Source organism: Pholcus phalangioides, unplaced genomic scaffold (assembly GCF_987345545.1).
Source record: "Pholcus phalangioides strain wild (caught in Gottingen) unplaced genomic scaffold, Ppha-v1.0 ptg000011l_1, whole genome shotgun sequence".
Lineage (NCBI taxonomy): Eukaryota > Metazoa > Arthropoda > Arachnida > Araneae > Pholcidae > Pholcus > Pholcus phalangioides.
Window position 1 is genome coordinate 17,686,557 of NW_028301604.1, and position 21,147 is coordinate 17,707,703.

The 21,147-nt window shown below is 33.4% G+C and overlaps 1 protein-coding gene across 8 annotated transcripts in view; it reads left to right on the forward strand.

Annotated features, from left to right (window-relative positions):
• The first annotated feature begins 4,176 nt into the window (after nt 1–4,176).
• LOC149080161 (eukaryotic translation initiation factor 4B-like) overlaps nt 4,177–21,147 on the forward strand; it is a 113,957-nt gene continuing 96,986 nt past the window's right edge. For 7 of the 8 annotated variants that reach the window (XM_089239186.1, XM_089239193.1, XM_089239190.1 and 4 more), the window contains exons 1-2: nt 4,238–4,349; nt 14,390–14,527. In XM_089239186.1, the coding sequence (XP_089095312.1) occupies nt 4,337–4,349; nt 14,390–14,527 (151 nt within the window). In that variant the 5' untranslated portion in view covers nt 4,238–4,336. Of the gene's footprint in view, nt 4,350–14,389; nt 14,528–21,147 lie in introns of all 8 variants that reach the window. The other variant, XM_089239189.1, reaches the window with a different exon arrangement.

Below are 21,147 nucleotides of genomic sequence, written 5' to 3' on the forward strand. Positions count from 1 at the left end.
ATAGCTACACGAACTTAACTGAAAAGACCATCAGTGGTTTTTGACGAGCGTCAAATAGCACCATTTTCACTCCTTAGTGGTACGGCACAGTGCTTGCTGAAAGGTCTGAAGGGGGAAAATTTTGAATTAAATGAGAAATTTAATAAAAGTCCTGAAAGGAAAATGTTCACACCAGAATATTATCATCAGCCAGTTCAGTCTTCGTAACACTTTTAAGAAATTTTGAATTTGCCAGTTCGGCGAAGTGAAACCTAGATATCGTTCGGGAAAAACCGTCAAAAATGCCTGGACGTGCCCGTTAGTAATTTTGGTCTTGTTAGTTGAGAGGCAAGTCCTTGGGACTTGTTTTTCATGAGAAGAAATCACGAAAAATAGATAAGTCCAAATGGCGAAGCGCCATTGGACGAGACTGGCCCTGCTTCCGAGAGCGCCGTCAAAGCTGTTAAGATATTGCCGTTAGAAGAAATTTAAGAGAGAAAATTAATAAATAATTTCAAGTTCAGAGGGGTAGAAAAGAAAAAGAGTACAGAAAGAGATTTTTAATATATTTTTCAAAAATTTGAGAATTTTTCTTTGGGGGGGGGGCGCTTGATTTTTTGATAGAATTAGTTATGTTGGTTAAATAATCCAAAACGTTAGTTAATACAAAACGAAAGAGGATGGCACAAAAGTGATGGACGGAAAGTAGAGAAGAAATTTTGTTGATCGCACAGCTACACGACCATGCAATGCAATATTCAAGTACTGATCAATCGCTACTGATAAAAAAACTTTCCGTAAGGCGTAAATATAACTGTTAGAAGTTACAACAAAAACTGTTTTTGAAAAATTGAATCGTAAACGAAGAGAACAAAGCAATTGCGTCACTGCAAGTAGTCAACTGGATGGTTCTGAAGAGATTAATGGCACGTTCTCAAAATAGCGGCTCTGTATATGCAAATTAGAGAGGAAGACGAATATCGGCAAAATTTTTCCGACTGTAACTAGATAAGCTTATCTATAGTTTTAAAGAAGCCTGTGGCAAGCACAAACCACTTTGTAGAAAAGTATACAGTTTTGTGTGAGAAGAAAAGGAATTTTTCCACGAAAAAATAGAATACTTCGATTTTTTTTTTGAAGATAGATAGCGCCTTATAATTTGCTATCGAGTAAAGGTGTGGTCATTAGATTCAAAAATGAGGACGCGTGTATGTGCAACCCTTGGAAACGACATAATTTTTTACAACATCATGACAGTTTAATAACAGGTGACGCCACTATATCTTGAAAGAACAACAAAGATTTCAACTGTTTTTCCAATCAAAACAATCACTTTCAATATTTTTAAAGTATTTTTTTTTTCCTTCACGGGGTTCCTTCGGCAGAGAATATTTATTAGGAAATCGGGCATTGAGTGCTGCTTCATTGATTTTAGGGCCGTATGGACGTATGGTCACACCCAGGCACGGTCCAGAATCTCAGATGTATAGGGAGCTCCAGGATAACGAGATGTATGCTGTGATTTTCAAAAGTATTCAAATTTTTGGAGGGGAGGGGTATCTGTCCATTACACATTAGCTGTTGCTAATGCAACAGGCCATTTCATAAGAAATTCAAACTGGTGGGGCTCTTTGAAGAAAAGGCATCCATCAGTGTGGCGGGGGTCATAATCATTGACAAAAAATAGTTATAGCCTACGACTGAACATTTTTCTCTATACTTCATTGGCGGAGATACTGGGGCCTAGTGTCAAAGGTGGAGTCGACTGATGTTTATACGAATATGCATCATAATCGTGCCCCCAGAATTCCAAGTCTATCTCCCCCATGCTTTACTTGTGGACCAAAACCCACCAGCAGTTAACGCGTTAAAAAAAAAAGGACTGCAATGCAAACAATGATATAGGTCAGTGGTTCCCAAAGTGGGTGTTAACACCCCCTTGGGGGTGATGGAATGTTCCGGTGGGGAGGTAGAAGCTACGAGTTAGGATTCTATGGGTTAGATTGCGATGGGAGAAAAAAGGTTGGGAAACTATGGTATATAGATCATAGTTTCCCAACCTTTTTTGCCTCATCGCCTCCTTCTTCAGAAATTTTTTCTTCCATCGCCCCCCCCCCCTAACGCAATCTAACCCATAGGATTCTGTTATATCCGTAGCTTCTACCGCCCCCCTGGATCATTCCATCGCCCCCAGGTGTTGGGAATCATTGGTATAGATGGATGTTCAAGATCTCTCTCTTTCAGCGCTATTTTCAGTCTGTCCTTTTCATGTTACTGCTTTATCGAGCACGAGGGTAGCATCCGTCCAGCTTGGAGGCAACTTCGGTTATTGTTTTCTGCGAATATTCTAACGGTTTGATCATTTTTGTCGCACCACGGTCATTTTCTACACACGAGGGCTTTATAGACCGGGACCTACAATTTATTGCCGATTCCGAACGGCAGGCTTGTTTTTTTTTATACTCATCGAGAGTTTGGTGCGCTAACCCCTCGATGTGGGACTCCCTGCGGTATCAATTTTTTTGCTACGGTCAAGTCGCCGTTTCTGTTGTACCCCTGTGTCTGGAAAGTTTTCTGAAAAGGATGAACCGGATATTGAACTCACAACACCTCTAAACATCCTTTGGTACTTTAGGCGGGTATCTTATCGACCTGGGCTACCGCGCCCCAGATTCACTATTCTAACGGTGAAAGTGCATAAATATCTGTGCGGTGCTTTTGAAGAGGTATATTTTTATATCTCCCTCTAAGGTGTAGTGGGGAAATATGTTTCACATTGCTTTTTTTTTTTTTTTTTAATCTAGAAGTGAAATAAAAATTAATCTTGTGTGTGAAACCTAAAAATGAGAGCATAAAGGAAAGAAATTTCAAAAATGCTTGCGGATGCTCAGTGACGAAAAAAATTATGTCTGCTAACCCTAGATTTGGGTGTTTCAACGAGAAAAATACAAGGAATTCGGATAGTAAATACGGGATATCGTCAAAAAAGTTGCCAAGTGTTGCTGAAATTTCCAATTGTCATCAAAAGAGTCTATAATCAGCATCACTTTGAGGGACAGGCACAGGATGATCCCATACAAATCAATGTCAAAATTGCCAATTTTACCGTAGAAATGCGGAAATTCAGTAGGTTTTCCGCCACATCAATAATTTTAAAAATTGATTGAATTCTCTATTTTTGAAATATTGAGTTCGCTTAGAGATACGAAGCTCAGACAATTGAACTTCAAGAACATTTTCGAAATGTCTAGTGCTCATTAAAAAATTAAAGATACATTTGTCCGTTTTTTTAATTTAGATTCATCCTTCATGAGTCGCCATATTGGTTACCTTGTCTACGGTTTGTATGTCCCTCAAAGAAAGAGGGAAATATTACCTGATTCAAAAAGGCAGGAAATAAAAAGCTGAAAGTTAACAGCGAATCTGTTGTGAAATGAGCTTTAATTACGATTTAGCTAAAAACATAGAATAATTTTATTTAAAAACAAATCAAGACGACGACCCGTAAAATATGGGTCGTATGGTCACCTAAATATAATGGACTCTAATGAGCTCGCAGATGCCTGTGATTTTGTAGCGTGGCGTATCAGCTGTCCTGCCGTCATATTTTTGCGATTTCGCACAATAAAAACACACTAAAAAAAAACAAAAATACAGAGAAGATTGGGGAAGGCTGCTTTTGATTCCTCCAGAACCAAAATATTCTGCTTTTGGGAAAACGGCTTTAAGAGCTCTAACGGATGTATTCACCAACACAGTTTCAACTGCAGTCACAGGCGAAAGGATTGAAGATCGAAACGGATTGGTTAAATTAAGGATTTTAACCAATCCGTGTCGATCGCTGATCGTTTAACCTGCGATTGTAGTTTAAACTGTGTTGGTGAATACGGCCGTAAGATAGGAATTTGATCCATTAACTGGTGGATTGGTTCGGGGCCGTAACTAGAATTTTTGTGAGGTGGGGGGAAGAACAAACATGATTTTTCCGCCCTGACCAATTAAACTAAATAACTGCTGTTCGGAATCGGTAATAAATAGTAGGTCACGGTCTAATTAGCCCTCGTATGCAGAAAAAGACCATGGTGTGGCAAAAATGATCAAATTGAATAATTTTTATGGTATTTTTGTTCCCTCAAAACTTGTCGCTCGCCTGAAGTTTTTGCCGCACTTTTCCAGTTGCGTTCCATCAGTTTCGGCCTTCTGGGGGGCGGTGCGGTGCCAGACTGCTTATTTTTCAAATTAGTTTCCAAACATGCCGCTAGAGGACTAAAAAGAAATGTCCATAATGATGCACAAACATTAATGTATTGGTAGCTGGCAATACCCTACAACCGTAATTTCCTGAATCTTGTGCAAAATGGCTTCCTCAGGTAAACGATCCATGTGGCATATTATTCATTCACGATCGTGATATTCCATTCAATTATAATCCAAATGGTGCAACGTCTTAAAATGCTATTCGTAGACACAAATTTATGACGGGATAGGGACGAAGACCTTTAAAACTTGGTCACATCCCCACATGCAAAAATTGATGCGCACGTGACATTTCATCCTTATGCCAGTATTACAGTATTGTTGGGGACTTGATTGGTTGATTGCTGGATTAACGATTTCGTATTGCCTTCTATGAAAGGAAACTGTGTGATATCATTTATTGAGTCTTCTTGCACACGCTTCTTTTGTGTCTTTTTTATTTTTTGAATCTGTGTGGAAATGGTACTGAAAAAATCTCTCCTTTTGACCAGTATTTCTACAAAAGAATTTTCAATGTTTATTACACTGTTCAAATGAAAATTGACTACTTGTACCGTTGTACTGCAATGTTTTATTTTCTTACCAATTTTAATAGTGAAACCTTTATAAATTTCATGCTATTTCTATTTTCCAGATAAAAATGTTAGTTTTTGTAATTTCTATAGGTTTTTTTTTATTATCATTAGTCTCAATGCTATACCACTAAATCCTATGTGAATAGATGGAAACAAATTGGATTCAGCACTTTACTGTTACCTTCTGACCTGTTATTTGCTTTGTGTACATTAATCTTGTCTTCAGAATCTAATTTCATATACAATTGTAAAAAAACTTGACATGACTATTTCTACTTTTGCAATCAATGACTTCATTTGCAAATTCAAACATGTACTGTGTCCTTTACTTCCTGAGCAGCTACAGGTTCACTGACACTTGTTTTTAATTTTTATACTGCCTTTTTATAAAAATACTATGGCACCGTGAACAGTTGTCATTAATTTCCGTATTATGTATATCTAAAGCTTTGTACAAAAAGTACTTCACATTAACACTAATTGATAAACTGTTTCTACCTGTGAATTATCCTCTTTTGTGTAATGAAAGCTAAATTTATGCTCGAAATCAAAGTTTCATGTTTTTATTTACATGACAAATTTCCATGGCATTGATATGGTTTTAGTCAGTCTCCATCCCTCCTATGTAGTCATGAGTAAAATGGAAAAAATGTTGAAATCAGCACTTTTTTTTCATTCTGGCCTAAGATTAGCTGTTTCTATTACTTCGATCTTGACTTCGGCATTAAATTCCATCCATTTATATACAAAAAACTTGATGTGAATATTTCTACTTTCACAATAAATGACTATTTGCAAGTTCACACAGTACAGTATTCTTCAATTCCTGAGCAGCTACAGGTTCATTTGACACTTGCTTTTATTTTTTACACTCCCTTCATACAAAAATACTGTGGTGTCATGAACTGTTGTCATTCATTTTCATATTCAGTATATCTATAGCATCTGTTGAAAGTGATTGCGAATTATATAGTCGAACCAGGGTTGTCAGGTTTATTGTCCGGGTAGATACCCATTTCCCCCCTCTCCAGACCAGATTCTTTAGACTGAAAAATTCAGATATTTTTTGGAATTTTTTTAATATTTTGAGTTTAATTAAAAATAGCATATTATATGATGTTTAAAAATATATATTCAAGTGGCGAATTTAAATTTTTTTAAAAGCAATAGTATAATAGCAAAACATTTATTTATGTGCAAAGCAAGCGTGAATTTGCACACAATTATCATGACCTGCAAAGCAAAATATGCTGAAATCTGATGTGCATCGTAGAACAATCAATGCTACTGCAGAATAATTTAAGAATTTTAAGATCAGTATAGAAAACACTATTATGGGTATTTTTACGGCAGAACATTTTCGGTCATCCGAAGGCCTGTTGCAATGTAAAATATTCTGCTTTGGGCATCGCGACTATCTTATTCAAACATAAAAATATTATATGAGATTGGATTACAGTGGAAGTTCAGTTAACAAGCAACAATTTTGAAATTATGCAGTTGTATTGCAATGCTTTATCTTACCAATTTTAATATTGCAACATTTGTAAATTTCATACCCTTTCTATTTTACAGATGAAAATGCTAGTTTTTATCATTTCTATAGGGTTTTTTATTGTTAGTCTCTATTCTGTACCAAAAAGTTATATGTGAGCAGGTGAAAACAAATTGGATTCAGCACATTACTGTTCCCTTCTGACCTGTATTTGCTTTGTGTACATTAATCTTGACTTCAAAATCTAATTACATATACAGTTGTAAAAAATCTTGACATGACTTTCTACTTTTGCGATCAATGACTTCATTTGCAAATTCACACAGGTACTGTATCTTTCACTTCCTGAGCAGCTATAGGTTCACTAACAATTGTTTTTAATTTTTATACCGCCTTCATATAGAAATACTATGGCACCATGAACAGTTGTCATTAATTTCCATATTATGTATATCTAAAGCTTTGTACGAAAAGTACTTCATTAATACTAATTGATAAAGTGTTTCTTCCTGTGAATTATCCTCCTTTGTGTAATGAAAGCCAAATTTATTCTCCAAATCAAAGTTTCATGTTTTTATTTACATGGCAAATTTCCATGGGATTCACATGCTTTTAATCAGTCTCCATCCCTCCAATGTAGTCATAAGTAACATAGAAAAAATGTTGAAATCAGCACTTTGTTTTTTCATTCTGGCCTAAGATTAGCTGTTTCTATTATATCGATCTTGACTTCTGCATCAAATTCCATCCATTTATATAAAAAAAAAACTTGAAGTGAATATTTCTACTTTTGCAATCAATGACTTTGATAGCAAACTCACACAGGTACTGTATCCTTTAATTCCCGAGCAGCTACAGGTTTACTGACATTTGTCTTTTAAAATCTCTCAGTAGAAAAATACTGTGGTGCCATGAACTGCCATCATTCATTTGCAGATTCAGCATATTTATAGCTATCTGCTGAAAATGATTCACAATTATAGAGTCGAACCCTGATGTTGTGCCAAACGAGGGTTGTCAAATTTACTTCCAAGGTATCAATTTCCCCTCCCTCCGGACTGGATTTTGTAGGCTGAAAAATCCAGGTGTTTTTTTTTTTTGAGATTTAAAAAAAAATGTTTTGAGATTTACTTAATTAAAAAATAGCGGCATATTATGTTTAAAAATATATATTCAAGTGAGAAGAATTTCAAATTTTTTAAAAGCAATAGTAAAATAGCAAAACATTTGTTTATGCGCTACCATGAATTTACACACAATTATCACAACAATCTTTTTAAAACACATATTTAAACACAAGATCAAACTACATTGGATCTTCGGTTTAACGAGCAATTCTCATAAAGAACAGAAACTTTGAAAAAAAATTTACTCGGTTAACAAGCGATGGGCTTGTTATGGTTCGCATTGCAAACAAAAAATTTTGTGCTTCGTTTATATTTTATTCACTTTCATTCACACACATGCTATGGATTGTGGGCAATATTCTCCCCTGCAGAGAGAGAGATAGTTTCCTCCTGTCAGCCTACCTTATGTGTATGTATCCTTAAAGTTATTTCAAATTGTGCTTGGAGAAAACTGTAGGCTGATTGCATTATTGAAGGTGACTTTGAAGGGCAAGCTCATGAACAGAGCCAACATTTGTCAGATTATGTTCCAGACAAAGACCATGGACTGGAGCTGTATGAGGATGATATTCAAAAACCAGTGGTAGAACATGGTCAACACACTCCCGGAGTGTGATATTGACCATTAATGGATCTGCTTGATGGATCACGCAACAGCAAGAGTTTATGGACAGTATCTCCTCTGAGGAAAGGAGAAGTGAAGTCCCTTGGTTATGGTGAAGCGACAAACACCATAAATCAGAAGGATAATACTACGTCAACCCAGGTTATTAACTATTTAATCAATGCTAAATAAACAAAAACTATATTATATCAAACATTAAGTGAAATGGGAGTTAGTAAATATATACACAAAAAAGCGCAGTTCTTTTATCGGTGACTCTCCTGATCACTTGCTGCACTTGTCGCGCCATATACATGATGTCGTCTTATTTGCATGTGCATATAGTCTCCTCTCAGTGTACCAGCGGTATGCTGAATTTTAATTTATTTAAATGCCTTATTGAGAGATCAGAAAAGAAAAAATGTTGTATTAAGCAGCTGATTAGGTTTTTGCAGCAGCTGTTCAATCTGTTGGCGTTACAGATGAGAATTTGAAATAATTTGTGTGTACAGTACTGTATCCTATAGCACTAGAAGAGCAGAACTATACATTATACCTAAAAAGGCCTCTAGCAGTCATTTTGACTGTTGCTTCTTTTTAGTGCAGTATATTTGACTGAATTTTTACAATAAAAAATAACCAATATTATCCCTCATTGTTAATTTTGAAGAAATTTGTGTCGTCTTAAGCATACAGGGTGTCCATAAAATGACTTTCCAACTATAAATGTGAAAAATTAGAGTTCAACTGTGAACAAGATTTACCATGGAAAAAAGATAAACATTGCATTTATATCACATCGTACATTGTTTCATTTTGATGATGGTTTTTATAGGTTATATAGTTTCATTTTTATAGGTATATCACTTTTTTTTATTCACTTTTATTTAATTTGTGCATGCTATATGGATGATATGGACAACATATACTATTATGCCACTGTAAATTTGCACTATCGAGAAAAAACTAATTCCTTCTCATTATATCGTGTTTGATTACTAGAGCCGGAAGTTTGGGCAAAATTCCTTAAATGCCTTTTTTTTGCCTATTTTCAAGTTTTTCTGGAAATTTTTCTGTTATAAATACTTATTTTAACATAGTTTCAAGTTTATTGGTGCATTTTAGAGGTCATAATATGCAAAACTTGGATATTTTGAGCATTGAAAAAAAAAAAAAAAAAAAAACTTTTTAAAAACAATTTTCTTACTATAGAGATGGATGATAATTTTTTTCTTGGTCAAGATACATGAAATCAATAGGCTTTCTGAATATTGCCAAGGTGAACAGGAAAAAAAAGTAAATTCTCTCCACCGGGAATCAAACCCAGGACATCTTGCGTACTGGGCAAGCACATAGACCATCAGTGTGCTTTTATTTTCATTTCTCTGCTTCGATTTGATTTCTTGGTATTAATTTTCATTAGAAAGTTTCTCCCCCAGCTCCATTTGAACACGAATAATTTGGTGAGATGATGATCTGAGAGATATAGAACTTGGTGTTGCCACGTGAATTAACATTACTTTGACCGTATGGTGTTAGCATATGCTCTCCCACATCTTGCGGTAGAGCCCCAGGCTAGGATCTTTGGGCAACCTCCTTGTCAGTTGTTTCATGTGCCCTAACAAAAAGAACTTATTGCATGGAAAAAAACAAAAAAGGTAAGAATCATCCTGTCCCTCCCGGCTGGAGCCCTGTCAGCCCCACCCTTGTGGGGGTCGTGTGTTAGTCGTGTTTCAGATGAATGCAACCCATGCTAGAAAAGCAGAGGAAAATTATAATTATTATTGCTTGCTTCTCCACATGCTTCACGTTATATGTCCCACTCAGGCATTGGACTACATTGTATATGTATAGCTGACTGATGGCTGTTCCAAGAGGTCATCAGTTGACGTTGTGACTTGCCCAAAGCAGAATAGGAGAAGTGGGGACCACTGTTGTTTTGATTTTGTTTTTACACTACAAATGCACTGCAAACAACCATGGATATTTATTTTACATATTTTTTGGTATTTGATTAAATTGACCAGAGTCACCCTCAGGCAGGCACAGATCCAGGGTGATGTGTTGGAGGGGGCAATTTTTTGGGCATGTTTGGCGCAGATGCCAAACATGCTTAAAATATAAAAATATTTTTAAAAATTAAAATTATTTAAAACTTTAAATCAACTAAAAATTGTTTGATTTTTCATTGCTGTCATCTGTATTTCAGAAGTGAAGTGAGTGATGTTATGATTTAATTACATTTGTACTGATTGTAGGTCTGTTGCTCTCTGTGGTGATATTTTAAAGGGGAGATCGGCTCGCATTCGTGCCTTAAAGTTGGGAACTACTGAATACCAACTTGAGCTGATGATCACTGTGGCGACAGTGCGGTTCGAACTCTGGACCTCGCGACAGGAGTCCGTCGCAATGACCACTCGACCACCACAGCGACCTTCATTTACATCATTTCATACTGTGCACCGCCCAGGCTCTATCGACCATTGTCAATTTTAGCCATAAGTGAGAGATCCCCATGTGGGGTCTCTTCTTTTCTCATTCAGTAGTCTGTTTATTTGCAGGCCAATTCATGGGGGTCCTCAGTTGGCTCTGCGTGGCTCATTCTTCAGTCATATCAGATAAGTACTTGCCACCCGGTACTGGACCTGACCAAAACGACTTTGTTTCCATCCAGAGGGACCCCAAGGTGGTCCCTTTGTGGACTCTGCTTGTTTCGCTCAATACCTTGTTTAGTATTTACCCATGATCTAAAGCTATCTATTTGAAGTTATTTATACTATTAGCAGAGTTGCCAACTGCTACGGATTGTCCATGGTTTCTATGGACGACCGCAATGAACTACAGAGCTTATTAGTTCAGAGCTTTTAGCGTATTAGTGATTTGAATGATTTGATAAATCTCAGGTTTCAGGTCACCATTGTGATTGAAAAATTGGCATTAGCGCCTAAAATCTGCATAATAAGGGATGACCAAGTCCTGGAAAAGTAAAAAGTTAGATAATTGAATTTTGACTGTTTTTTGCTACTAAGAAATTTATTCCATTCGCCTAAATTTATTTTCAAATCCTGGGGATTTATTCCAATTGTCTAAATTTATTTTCAAATCCTGGGGATTTATTCCAATTGCCTAAATTTATTTTCAAATCCTGGGGATTTTTTCCAACTGTTTTCACCAGTAAGTTTTCCACCTTTGAGCTATGATTACTGGATTCATCATTCACGATGACATAATCCTACTTCCACCCTTCAAGTCTCAACTTCTCTTGTGAGCAAGTCACTGTTTCCTGGTTAGGGAGTTGTGAGATCTATTTCAAGATCTAATTATTACAATATGTTCATTATGTTGACATTTAAAACAAACACTATTGCTATATTTAAATAAGCATCTTATTATTGGACAAGAATAAGGGTCATTCCATTTCAAATCACCCGGCAAAATGACACCCATAGTCTTAGATTTCGATGATTTTTTTTTTATTTGTTGCATTTACCATCCTTATTAACCGTGTGAAATATTATTTGCATATCTCTAAAACTTTTTGAGAAAAAAAATGTTGAAATTTATCAAAAACTGATGCAGATGACTTTTCCGAGGCTCATATTTAAGCGGCATTGTTTGAGAAAATAAATCATAACTTTTTCAATTTTCAATATATTCAAGTGAAATTTTCACTAAAGTGTTCACAAAAACATACAGAATATGAATAAAATAATTCATACACTTACATTTGAAATTTACATGCAAAAAAATTATGTAAATTCTGTTTTTGTGGAATTTTTCGTTAGAAAAAATACAATTTTTCAAACGTATTTTTAGACCAGAGGCACAGCAGTTACCAAAACAACTTTTATTTTAAATTTCTCCTAAACATATGAAGTAAAATACTGGAGAAAAAAATAATGTTTTTTTTGACCGTTAATATGTTTATTCTGGCTCGCAACACAAAATTCATCGCAATAAGACTGGATCGTTCTGATTTCAAATCATTCAACTAGATACTGAAATGCAACCCATCATCCCGGATTCCAATTATTATTTTTTATTTATTGCTTCTACCATGCTTGTTGACCATGCAAAGTTTCATGTACATATCTCAAAAACTTTTTGAGAAAAAAAATGTCTTCTAATCCCACTAATGACGTCTGTTAGGCTAACCCCATTCAAGCAATATTATTTGTGAAAATATATCATAAGTTTGCAGATTTTCAATATATACAAAAGAAATTTCCACTAAAATGCTCACAAAAAAATGTAGATTATGACTAGGAAATTAGATTGCAAAAAAATTGTTGAAAATTAATTTTTGATTCTTTTTATAATAACACAATGGCTCACCTTTGCTTTTTCATTTACAAAAGCTCTCCTGCTTTTCTCACAGCATATTCAGTGACATTGAACTCTTCAGATTTTTTTCCTTGTTCCCCTTTCTTAAAGCAGGGCCAGAGTTAAAATTTGCAGTTTTCCCCTTGTTGTGATGGTTAAATTGAGTCTTATTTCTAATTAACTTTATCAAAATAATCATATTTGCTTTCTGTTTAATATCTTCATTATGTGTGCTTTGAGATTAATTTTCTGGTAATTCTTCAAAAACTTAACAAACATTTGATTTTAAATTGTTGCAAGCAGATTCAACTTTTCTTTTGGCATTGTTTGACTTGCACTGTGGAGCTACCCTATGAAGTTTAATTGGTTACTCTTCTATGTTCTGTAGAGATGAATTTATTTCTTCAAGAGCTTCTTGTTTAATAATTGACATTTTTCCAAGTTACTTCTCTACATTACTATCACTGTTCATCACAGTATTCAGTTTCTTCACTTAATTTATTGTTGTTTATTATATTCACTGTCCCTACAGTCATGGCATATTTTTTGCCCTGGAAATTTATTTTATTCACCCAAAACCTTTTTTTTTCACCAACTCCCATTTGACACATTACATTAACATTTATAATTATTTCATGAATTCATTTAATCCTAGAATTTTAAAATTTATTAATTGTTTTGAATTATTGCATTAACTACTCATGAAACTTAATTTAGTGAATACTGTAATAAATGTATAAGCGTACATGAAAAATAAAATACAAATTTCTTTTTACTAAGCATGAATCATTATATTAAGTCAAAATGTACAAATATAATTAATGTAGTCATATAAGTACAATTGTGTTTTGTTACTCAAATGTGTTAACTGTCAAAATAATGTTTACTTTTCTACAGTCTTCTTAATATATTAATAGGATTAAATTTAAAAAAAATTGAAAATTCATGCTGTGCATCCAAAAAAAAATTGTGTTAAAAATAATAAAAAAATTGAATTTAAATGACTTTTTTCCTCTAAGGCTTACATTTTTTCTATTCATAATCTGCATTTTTTTGTGGGCATTTTAGTGGAAATTTCTTTTGTATATATTGAAAATCTGCAAACTTATGATATATTTTCACAAATAATATTGCTTGAATGGGGTTAGCCTAACAGACGTCATTAGTGGGGTTAGAAGACATTTTTTTTCTCAAAAAGTTTTTGAGATATGTACATGAAACTTTGCATGGTCAACAAGCATGGTAGAAGCAATAAATAAAAAATAATAATTGGAATCCGGGATGATGGGTTGCATTTCAGTATCTAGTTGAATGATTTGAAATCAGAACGATCCAGTCTTATTGCGATGAATTTTGTGTTGCGAACCAGAATAAACATATTAACTGTCAAAAAAAACATTATTTTTTTCTCCAGTATTTTACTTCATATGTTTAGGAGAAATTTAAAATAAAAGTTGTTTTGGTAACTGCTGTGCCTCTGGTCTAAAAATACGTTTGAAAAATTGTATTTTTTCTAACGAAAAATTCCACAAAAACAAAGTTTACATAATTTTTTTGCATGTAAATTTCAAATGTAAGTGTATGAATTATTTTATTCATATTCTGTATGTTTTTGTGAACACTTTAGTGAAAATTTCACTTGAATATATTGAAAATTGAAAAAGTTATGATTTATTTTCTCAAACAATGCCGCTTAAATATGAGCCTCGGAAAAGTCATCTGCATCAGTTTTTGATAAATTTCAACATTTTTTTCCTCAAAAAGTTTTAGAGATATGCAAATAATATTTCACACGGTTAATAAGGATGGTAAACGCAACAAATAAAAAAAAAATCATTGAAATCTGAGACTATGGGTGTCATGGCTGGGTGATTTGACATGGAATGACCCATAAAGCAAAACATCTTTAAAATATTTTTTTCTATTCGTTATTTTTCTGCTAATTTTTAAATAGCTTATTCTGTAAATTTATTTCATTACTTATTGTTAAAGTAATTTTCGATGCGAAACTGATTCCAGTTTTTTTTAGGGAGAGGTAAAAATCGCCGTATAAAAGGAAAAACAGTTGATTTAAGTTCATTTCTTGGTGATCAGAAAACTGCTCCAGGTTTTGCTGTAGTAAATCCTAAGCTTGATTGGGCTGATTATGTTGAAGAAGAAAGTGAAGGTGAGATTCTTTTTACTAGTAGTCTTATTCCTATTGTTTAAATTTTATTTTTTTCAAGGTTATTACAAATGCTATTATGACTATCTGAATAAAATAAATTGATATTTACAAATAATTGAGTACACTATCTGAGAAATATTATTGTTCCTATTATAAGTAATAGATAAAGTGGAATTAGGGTCACAGAAAAAATTAACACTGGTTTGATGTTGATGGTTCAATTAAATGTCTTAGGTAAAATTTTCAGTTGTTCAAAGTTTTCAATTGTTTTTTAATACAATAAAACCTGTCTTTAACAAAATTGCAAGGGACCAAGATTTTTTTCCATTGAAGACAGGTTTCCGCTTGATAAAGGTTCAATTAACATAATGTGTGAAATTATGTCATGATCTGGTACATATTCTATAATATGGTACATATTCTGGTATATTCTATAATTACTGCTCTATATACGCATCATTTGATATGATACATTACTTATTAACAGCACATTACGCACATATTTACTTTGAAAAATTTCACAAGAAATAATACATTACATACATAAGTTAATCACATCACACAGTAATCAATGAAATTGAAAAAAAGATAACTAATACACACACAAAATTTGTTTTAACAAAAATATATTTGATATTTTAATTTTTTCCAGTAATCAATAAGAGTTTTTTGTATGCAGTTCACACCCTTTGCTGCCTGACCACCTGCAAACGGTTTGGCTTTAGAAATCATACAAAACATGTCCGAGTCATGATGTCGTAAAGCAAAGTGCTGCAGTTCTTTCAAGGTTTTGGCAGCATCAATTTAAATCTTCACCCTACACTGTTCTTCCGAAATTACAACGTCCATCTCTCCTTCATCCTCCTCTTTTTCTCTCTCCGTTTCATTCACTTCTTTCTCACTTTTAAAATTTTCAATCAAAGTGTAAATATCTGCTTTGTCAGGTTCAGTTTGTACATTGTCTTAAATTTTGGAAAAAAAAATCAAACTTTTTGTAGCTCTGCTAACATAGCTGCCAAGTCTCCCGAATTTTATCTTCATCTCCCGACCTCCCGAAAATTTCTTGAATCTCCCAAATTTTTACAAAAATTGTAAAAATCCCTAATTGTCCCTAAAAATTTTCTACATTGAAAAATTTCCTAAGAATTTTCTCGGGGGGGAAAAAGGTTTGCTTCTGTTCTTTTTCCCTTTTGAAATGACGTCGCGCCTAGTAAGTGGAGAATAGTGGGAATTTCTTTTTACGGAAGTTTTGTTGTGAACCCTCCGATGGCAACAAGAAAAGTTATTTGTCTTATCGTGCAGGGAAATAGCTTAGCAGCCAATAGCAGCCTGGATAATAATTGAAGGTTATAGTGACGCTCATATGGTCAAACTTTCCTCTTTGTTGTTGAAGTCATGTACATGAGGTAACGAAACATGGATGAAACATGATAAGCCGAAAAAGTATTTAATTAATTTTAAAGATACTTATTCAGATGAATTTCCTTTCATCAACCGTTCCAGAAAAGGGACGACTTTTGCTTTTTGTACAGTTTATGTTACAGATATCAACATCGGTCATGGTGGGAAGAATGACATCCATATGAAATCAAAAAAACATAGAGCAAGTACCAAAACAAGTCAGTGTTTAAAAATTGACGCTTTTTTCCTTCATCTTCCGATGATTTTGGGGTCATTCGTGCAGAATGTTCGTTCACATCATTTTTGATTGAACGCAATTTGCCGGTCAGCTGCGCTGATCACGTAGGACCATTACTGAAGAAAATGTTTCAGGATTCCGAAACTGCAAAAAGTGTGGATGTGCTTGCACAAAAGCAACAGCTATAATTCACGTGATGTCTGAAGCAGAACAATCTTCATTAATTGTGGTTTTACGTCAGAAACCATTTGCTATTGCTACCGATGGTATTAACAAGGATGACAAACTATATCCCGTTGTTGTGACGTATTTCGATGGTAAAACTTTGCAAATTCAAAGTGATTCATTGTGTGCTCCTGTTTTGAGCGGTGATGCAACAGGGAGAAACATTGCAATCTTGTTGTTGACAGTTTGGTGTCCAGGGAAATTACAATAAAAAATTGTATTGCCCTTGGTTATGACAATGCAAATGTGGTGATTGGGCATCGCAAAGGTGTTGAGTCAGTTTTAACTGACCATCACAGTGAAATTTTTGTAATGGGTTATGTGAGCCATCTCACTGATCTGGCTGCTGGACGAGGAATGGCCTCTTTGCCCATAAATGTAGATGAAATTTTAGTTAATGTTATTACTATTTAAAACGGAGTGCAAAGACTGAGCAAATTTGAGCAGTTCCAGGAACTTCATGGAACAGAAATGAGAAAAATCCTCAAACATGTCGAAACCAAGTGATTATCCATGGGTTGATGTTTGAATAGATTGATTGAACAGTGGGACCCACTGTTGAGTTTTTGTACTGAAAAAGTTTCAAATAGGCCTACTTGCAGGAAAAAAACAAGAGACACAAACTGAGATTCTTATAGAATTCCAAAAGTTCGAAAATTATCAGAAACAACAGAGATCACAAATACAGGTTTGAATTTCAATAAAATTTCCTGAAGTTTCCAAAACAGCCTTGAGTAAAAATTTCAAGAGGAAGGAGCGAACAGGTACAAAATTAAAACACAATGAACAGAAAATTGATACACCCAGAAATAAAAAAGAGCGTGTCTTTGAATTTCTTTTATCAGATCTGAATAAGGCATTCTGTTTGTTCTTGAAAAATATCATACCTGTATTGGAAAGGTTTAGCTCAATTTCACAGTCACAGTATCCTTTGAAACATGTTTTATGAAAATTATTATAGATTTTTTTAAGGAGCTGCTCTCGAAATTTGTGAAAGCAAATTTTGCAAAGGAAAAAAAAAATCTCCACTGCTTGTGGATTACCATAATCCTGAAAACCAAAAAAAAAAAAAAAAGATCTTGAGATTGTCATTGGCAGTCTAACTTCAAACTTAGTTTCATCTTTGCCAAATAGAGATAGAGCATTTTTCTTTTTGAATGTAAGAAAATATTTTGTTTCGGATTACATTTATCACACTTTCCCTCTTAATTCAGACATTTTGGTCAATGCTGAAGTAGTAAATTCAGCAACTATTTCATATTCTGACTTTTCAAAAGTCAAATATTTTGTTGAAAAGTTTCCTGTCATTTCATTTAAGAAAGAAGATGAAACTATGGAAAAGGTCTTGGATGATTTAGAGCCACAGTTCTGTGAATTGCAGATGGAAGATTTGGCTGACTTGTTAAATAACAAAAAACAAGATGTTCAATGGACACGGATTGGTAACATTACAAGTGCAATCGGGGGAAAAAAATGAAAGACTATCCAAAGTGGCTATCCATACTTGTAATTCCTCATTCCAATGCTGAATGTGAGAGAATTTTCAGTCAGGTTAGAAAAATAAAAACTGACTTTAAATCATCTCTTTCTAATGAGAACCTGGAAAGTTTACTTGTAGCTAAACATTGTCACGAAACTGAGTGCTTTCAAAAAGATTTCAGTAATGAATTTCTGAAGAAAGCTAAGTCTGCTACACATGCACAACTTCACTTTTAAGTCAAACCTTTGCATTGAATTTTTATTTTCCTGTAAATTTTTTTGATCCAAGTATTTTTATAAAAAATTTTCTTGTTAAAGTCCTTTGACTTTTTTTTAAAAAGAAAGCATTCCCACATTTGAGTAATAAATTTATATTAAAGTACTTTTTCTGAAGAGGCTGTATTTAGTCTAACTATGTGTTTTAAAATAAATTTTTGATATCCTTTCTGTAAATGCTGTTTTAGATCACTATTGAAATTTTGGCATCCAATTTCACTTGTTTTTTATGTAGGGATTTTGTTCCCAAGGGTTTAACTTACATGTGGGGCAAATCCCTATATTATTTGAAAAATCCCTTTTGTATTTATTTAGGAGTGGTTTTAGTAGAAAATATGGGTTCGCGCGAAAATCTCCCTAATTTTCATTTTCAAAAGTTGGCAGCTATATGCTAAAAATAATTTATATATTAATTTTAATTCTAAAATAGTAAACGAAGTTATGTTATTGTGAAATATCTACTTTATGCAATAAAAATGTTACTTTATTTTAAAAATAATCAGGTAGTAAAACGCCTGTGGCGTACCATGTACTGAGATCTGCGCAGAGGGGTTAATACTGCTGTAAAATTCCTCGCTGTCAAAAATGCAAAAATGTGTGAAATTATGCAACTTTACAATCAAGGATGTAATATTGTGTCCAAAAGCCATTGGAATAAATTCAAACAAGTTTTCCTGTTTTCTTTCCTCTCTCCTCATTACCGCAAAACATTGTTGCAACCCCCATGAAAAAATTTTTTTTTACTTGATGTATTTTTCTATACATATATTTCTATACAAGCACATAAGAATGAAAAAACTTGTAGGTGAGGGCGAAAAGAAATCTTTGTACCTTACTCTTATCTGTAATTATTACAGATGTGTTTATTATAATTATTACAGATAAGAGAGAAAGAGAATGTAGTATCTGTTATACTGTATTCTTCTGATTTGTTTGTTTTTTTTCTTTCAACTTTTTTTCCCTTCCTTTTTCTAACATGCGGTTAGGTTAGGACAAGGTTGCCACATATTTATTGCTGATTTGTTGAGCAGAGATCATCCGAATTTCTCACCTATCTCTTGTAAGCGAAGCGGTTAAAGCTCTAAACACTTTTAAGGAATAACTTTAAGGAATAAAAAAAAATAGGCAGATACGATGGTATACATACACCTCTAAGCAGGGTTGGCAGGTTTTTGACACGTGGCAGTTTTTGACAGTTTAAACTGTCACGTCAAAAACCTAAAGTATTGCTTTTCGATGTAAAAATTCCCATTGGAAATGCACACATTAATTGCATGTAATGTTTAAAGTGACTATGTTATACAAAGAAAAAATATTTAATATGATTCTAAAATAATTTTCTACTCTCGACAGAATTATTTTGGACAATATTTTTTTTTTCCTTATAAAATTTGAATAAACTAGAACATGAACATTGAAGGGAGAACTGGAACGATTTGACATTCTTTGATTCAAGATGATTCTTGACCTTCCAAAATTTCTTCAACTGCTTATATATGTGTGCATTGATATAAACCATCTGTTGTACTTGTTTTACAGCAGATAAAAGTTTAAAAAAAGGTTTATTACATCATTATATATGTATGGTGATTTGTTATTAAATTATCTACATAACCACTGATACTTAAAATGATACTCTTATTGCACATAACATTGAAATATATCTAGCGATCAAAATATTAAATTGTAGGACTAAAATGTCATTTAATTGTCGCTGCTAGCTTGAATGTCGAACTTAGTTATTCTTCTTTTGCACTATGATATGGTATATTTACTAGCATTTATAATGCAATGGTTTTCCAATCGAAGCTGTAATCAAACGTGCAAAACAAATGCTTTGGGTATCAAGTCTTGCCAGCTCTGCTCTGGTTGAAAATACACTTTAAAGCTCTGTGAATTTATACACCCTGATCTAAGAAATTTTTAGGTGAAAATAAATGAGTCTAATTAGTGTTTTAACAGATGCTGCTTGAGAATTTTTATATGGAATAAAATTTTGGGCGGATCAGAAAATTTAAAATATCAAAATAGATATTTTTCCTCAGTAATTATCATTCTGAATATAATACCCTTTAATCTAAATAAAAGTAAGTGTTTTGTTGTTTATATATATAACATATCTATCAAGTTAACAAAAACTATTTGACAACATTGACATCAAGATTTTGATAGTTTTAATGCAGAGTTAGTTTCTGGGCTCAAAAACCCAACCCTGATGCCCTATCATATATATTTTGAATAAGCAGCTCTATTCCACTTAGCAAAATTGAACACAGGTAATGAGTAGCTTAGATAAATAAACCATAAAATTATATTTTATATGTTCTAGACTCTCATGTTGAAGAATTCAAAATTGCAAATTATAATTAATATTTTCTTTTAATTATTGTTATAAATTAATGTTTAAAAATAAAACATTGTAATATGCAAAAAAGTAAGTTTTTCATCATGTTGTATACCTATTGTGTTCAAAACATTATCAAAAGGCATTAATTTAGGTTTTTGACGGTTTAAACCAGTTTTTGGCACTTGTCATGTCAAAAACCTAACCTTGCCTCTAAGTCTTGCCGATGTCGTCCATTTATATGAAAACTCTCTAACAAAATCCTATTATATTACAGATTGTAAAATTATTCATGGATATTTTCTTAGGAAAATTATTGTGAAATAAAGGGTTTCCACTCGTCCTACTTTTTTTGGTAAAATGTTCTACTTTTGTTCTACTTTCTAGTTTTTGCCCTACTTCTATTTTTTTTTTTTAATCCTATCAACAAAATTTGTGTAGTTGAGTAGGGAATCATCGATATGTAGACAAACAATACAAATGTAGTAGATTGCAATTAATGATTCTGCCAAAGCTGAAATTGTATTGTTTTTCAGGTTATTCGGGGGGTTGTATGTGCACCATTTAGTTTATTAATTTTTCTTATGCTTAGTTTGGGGGTTCAACAAGTAGGGAAGTCATTAAAAACTTCTGTCTGGACGAAAAAAATAATTTTGT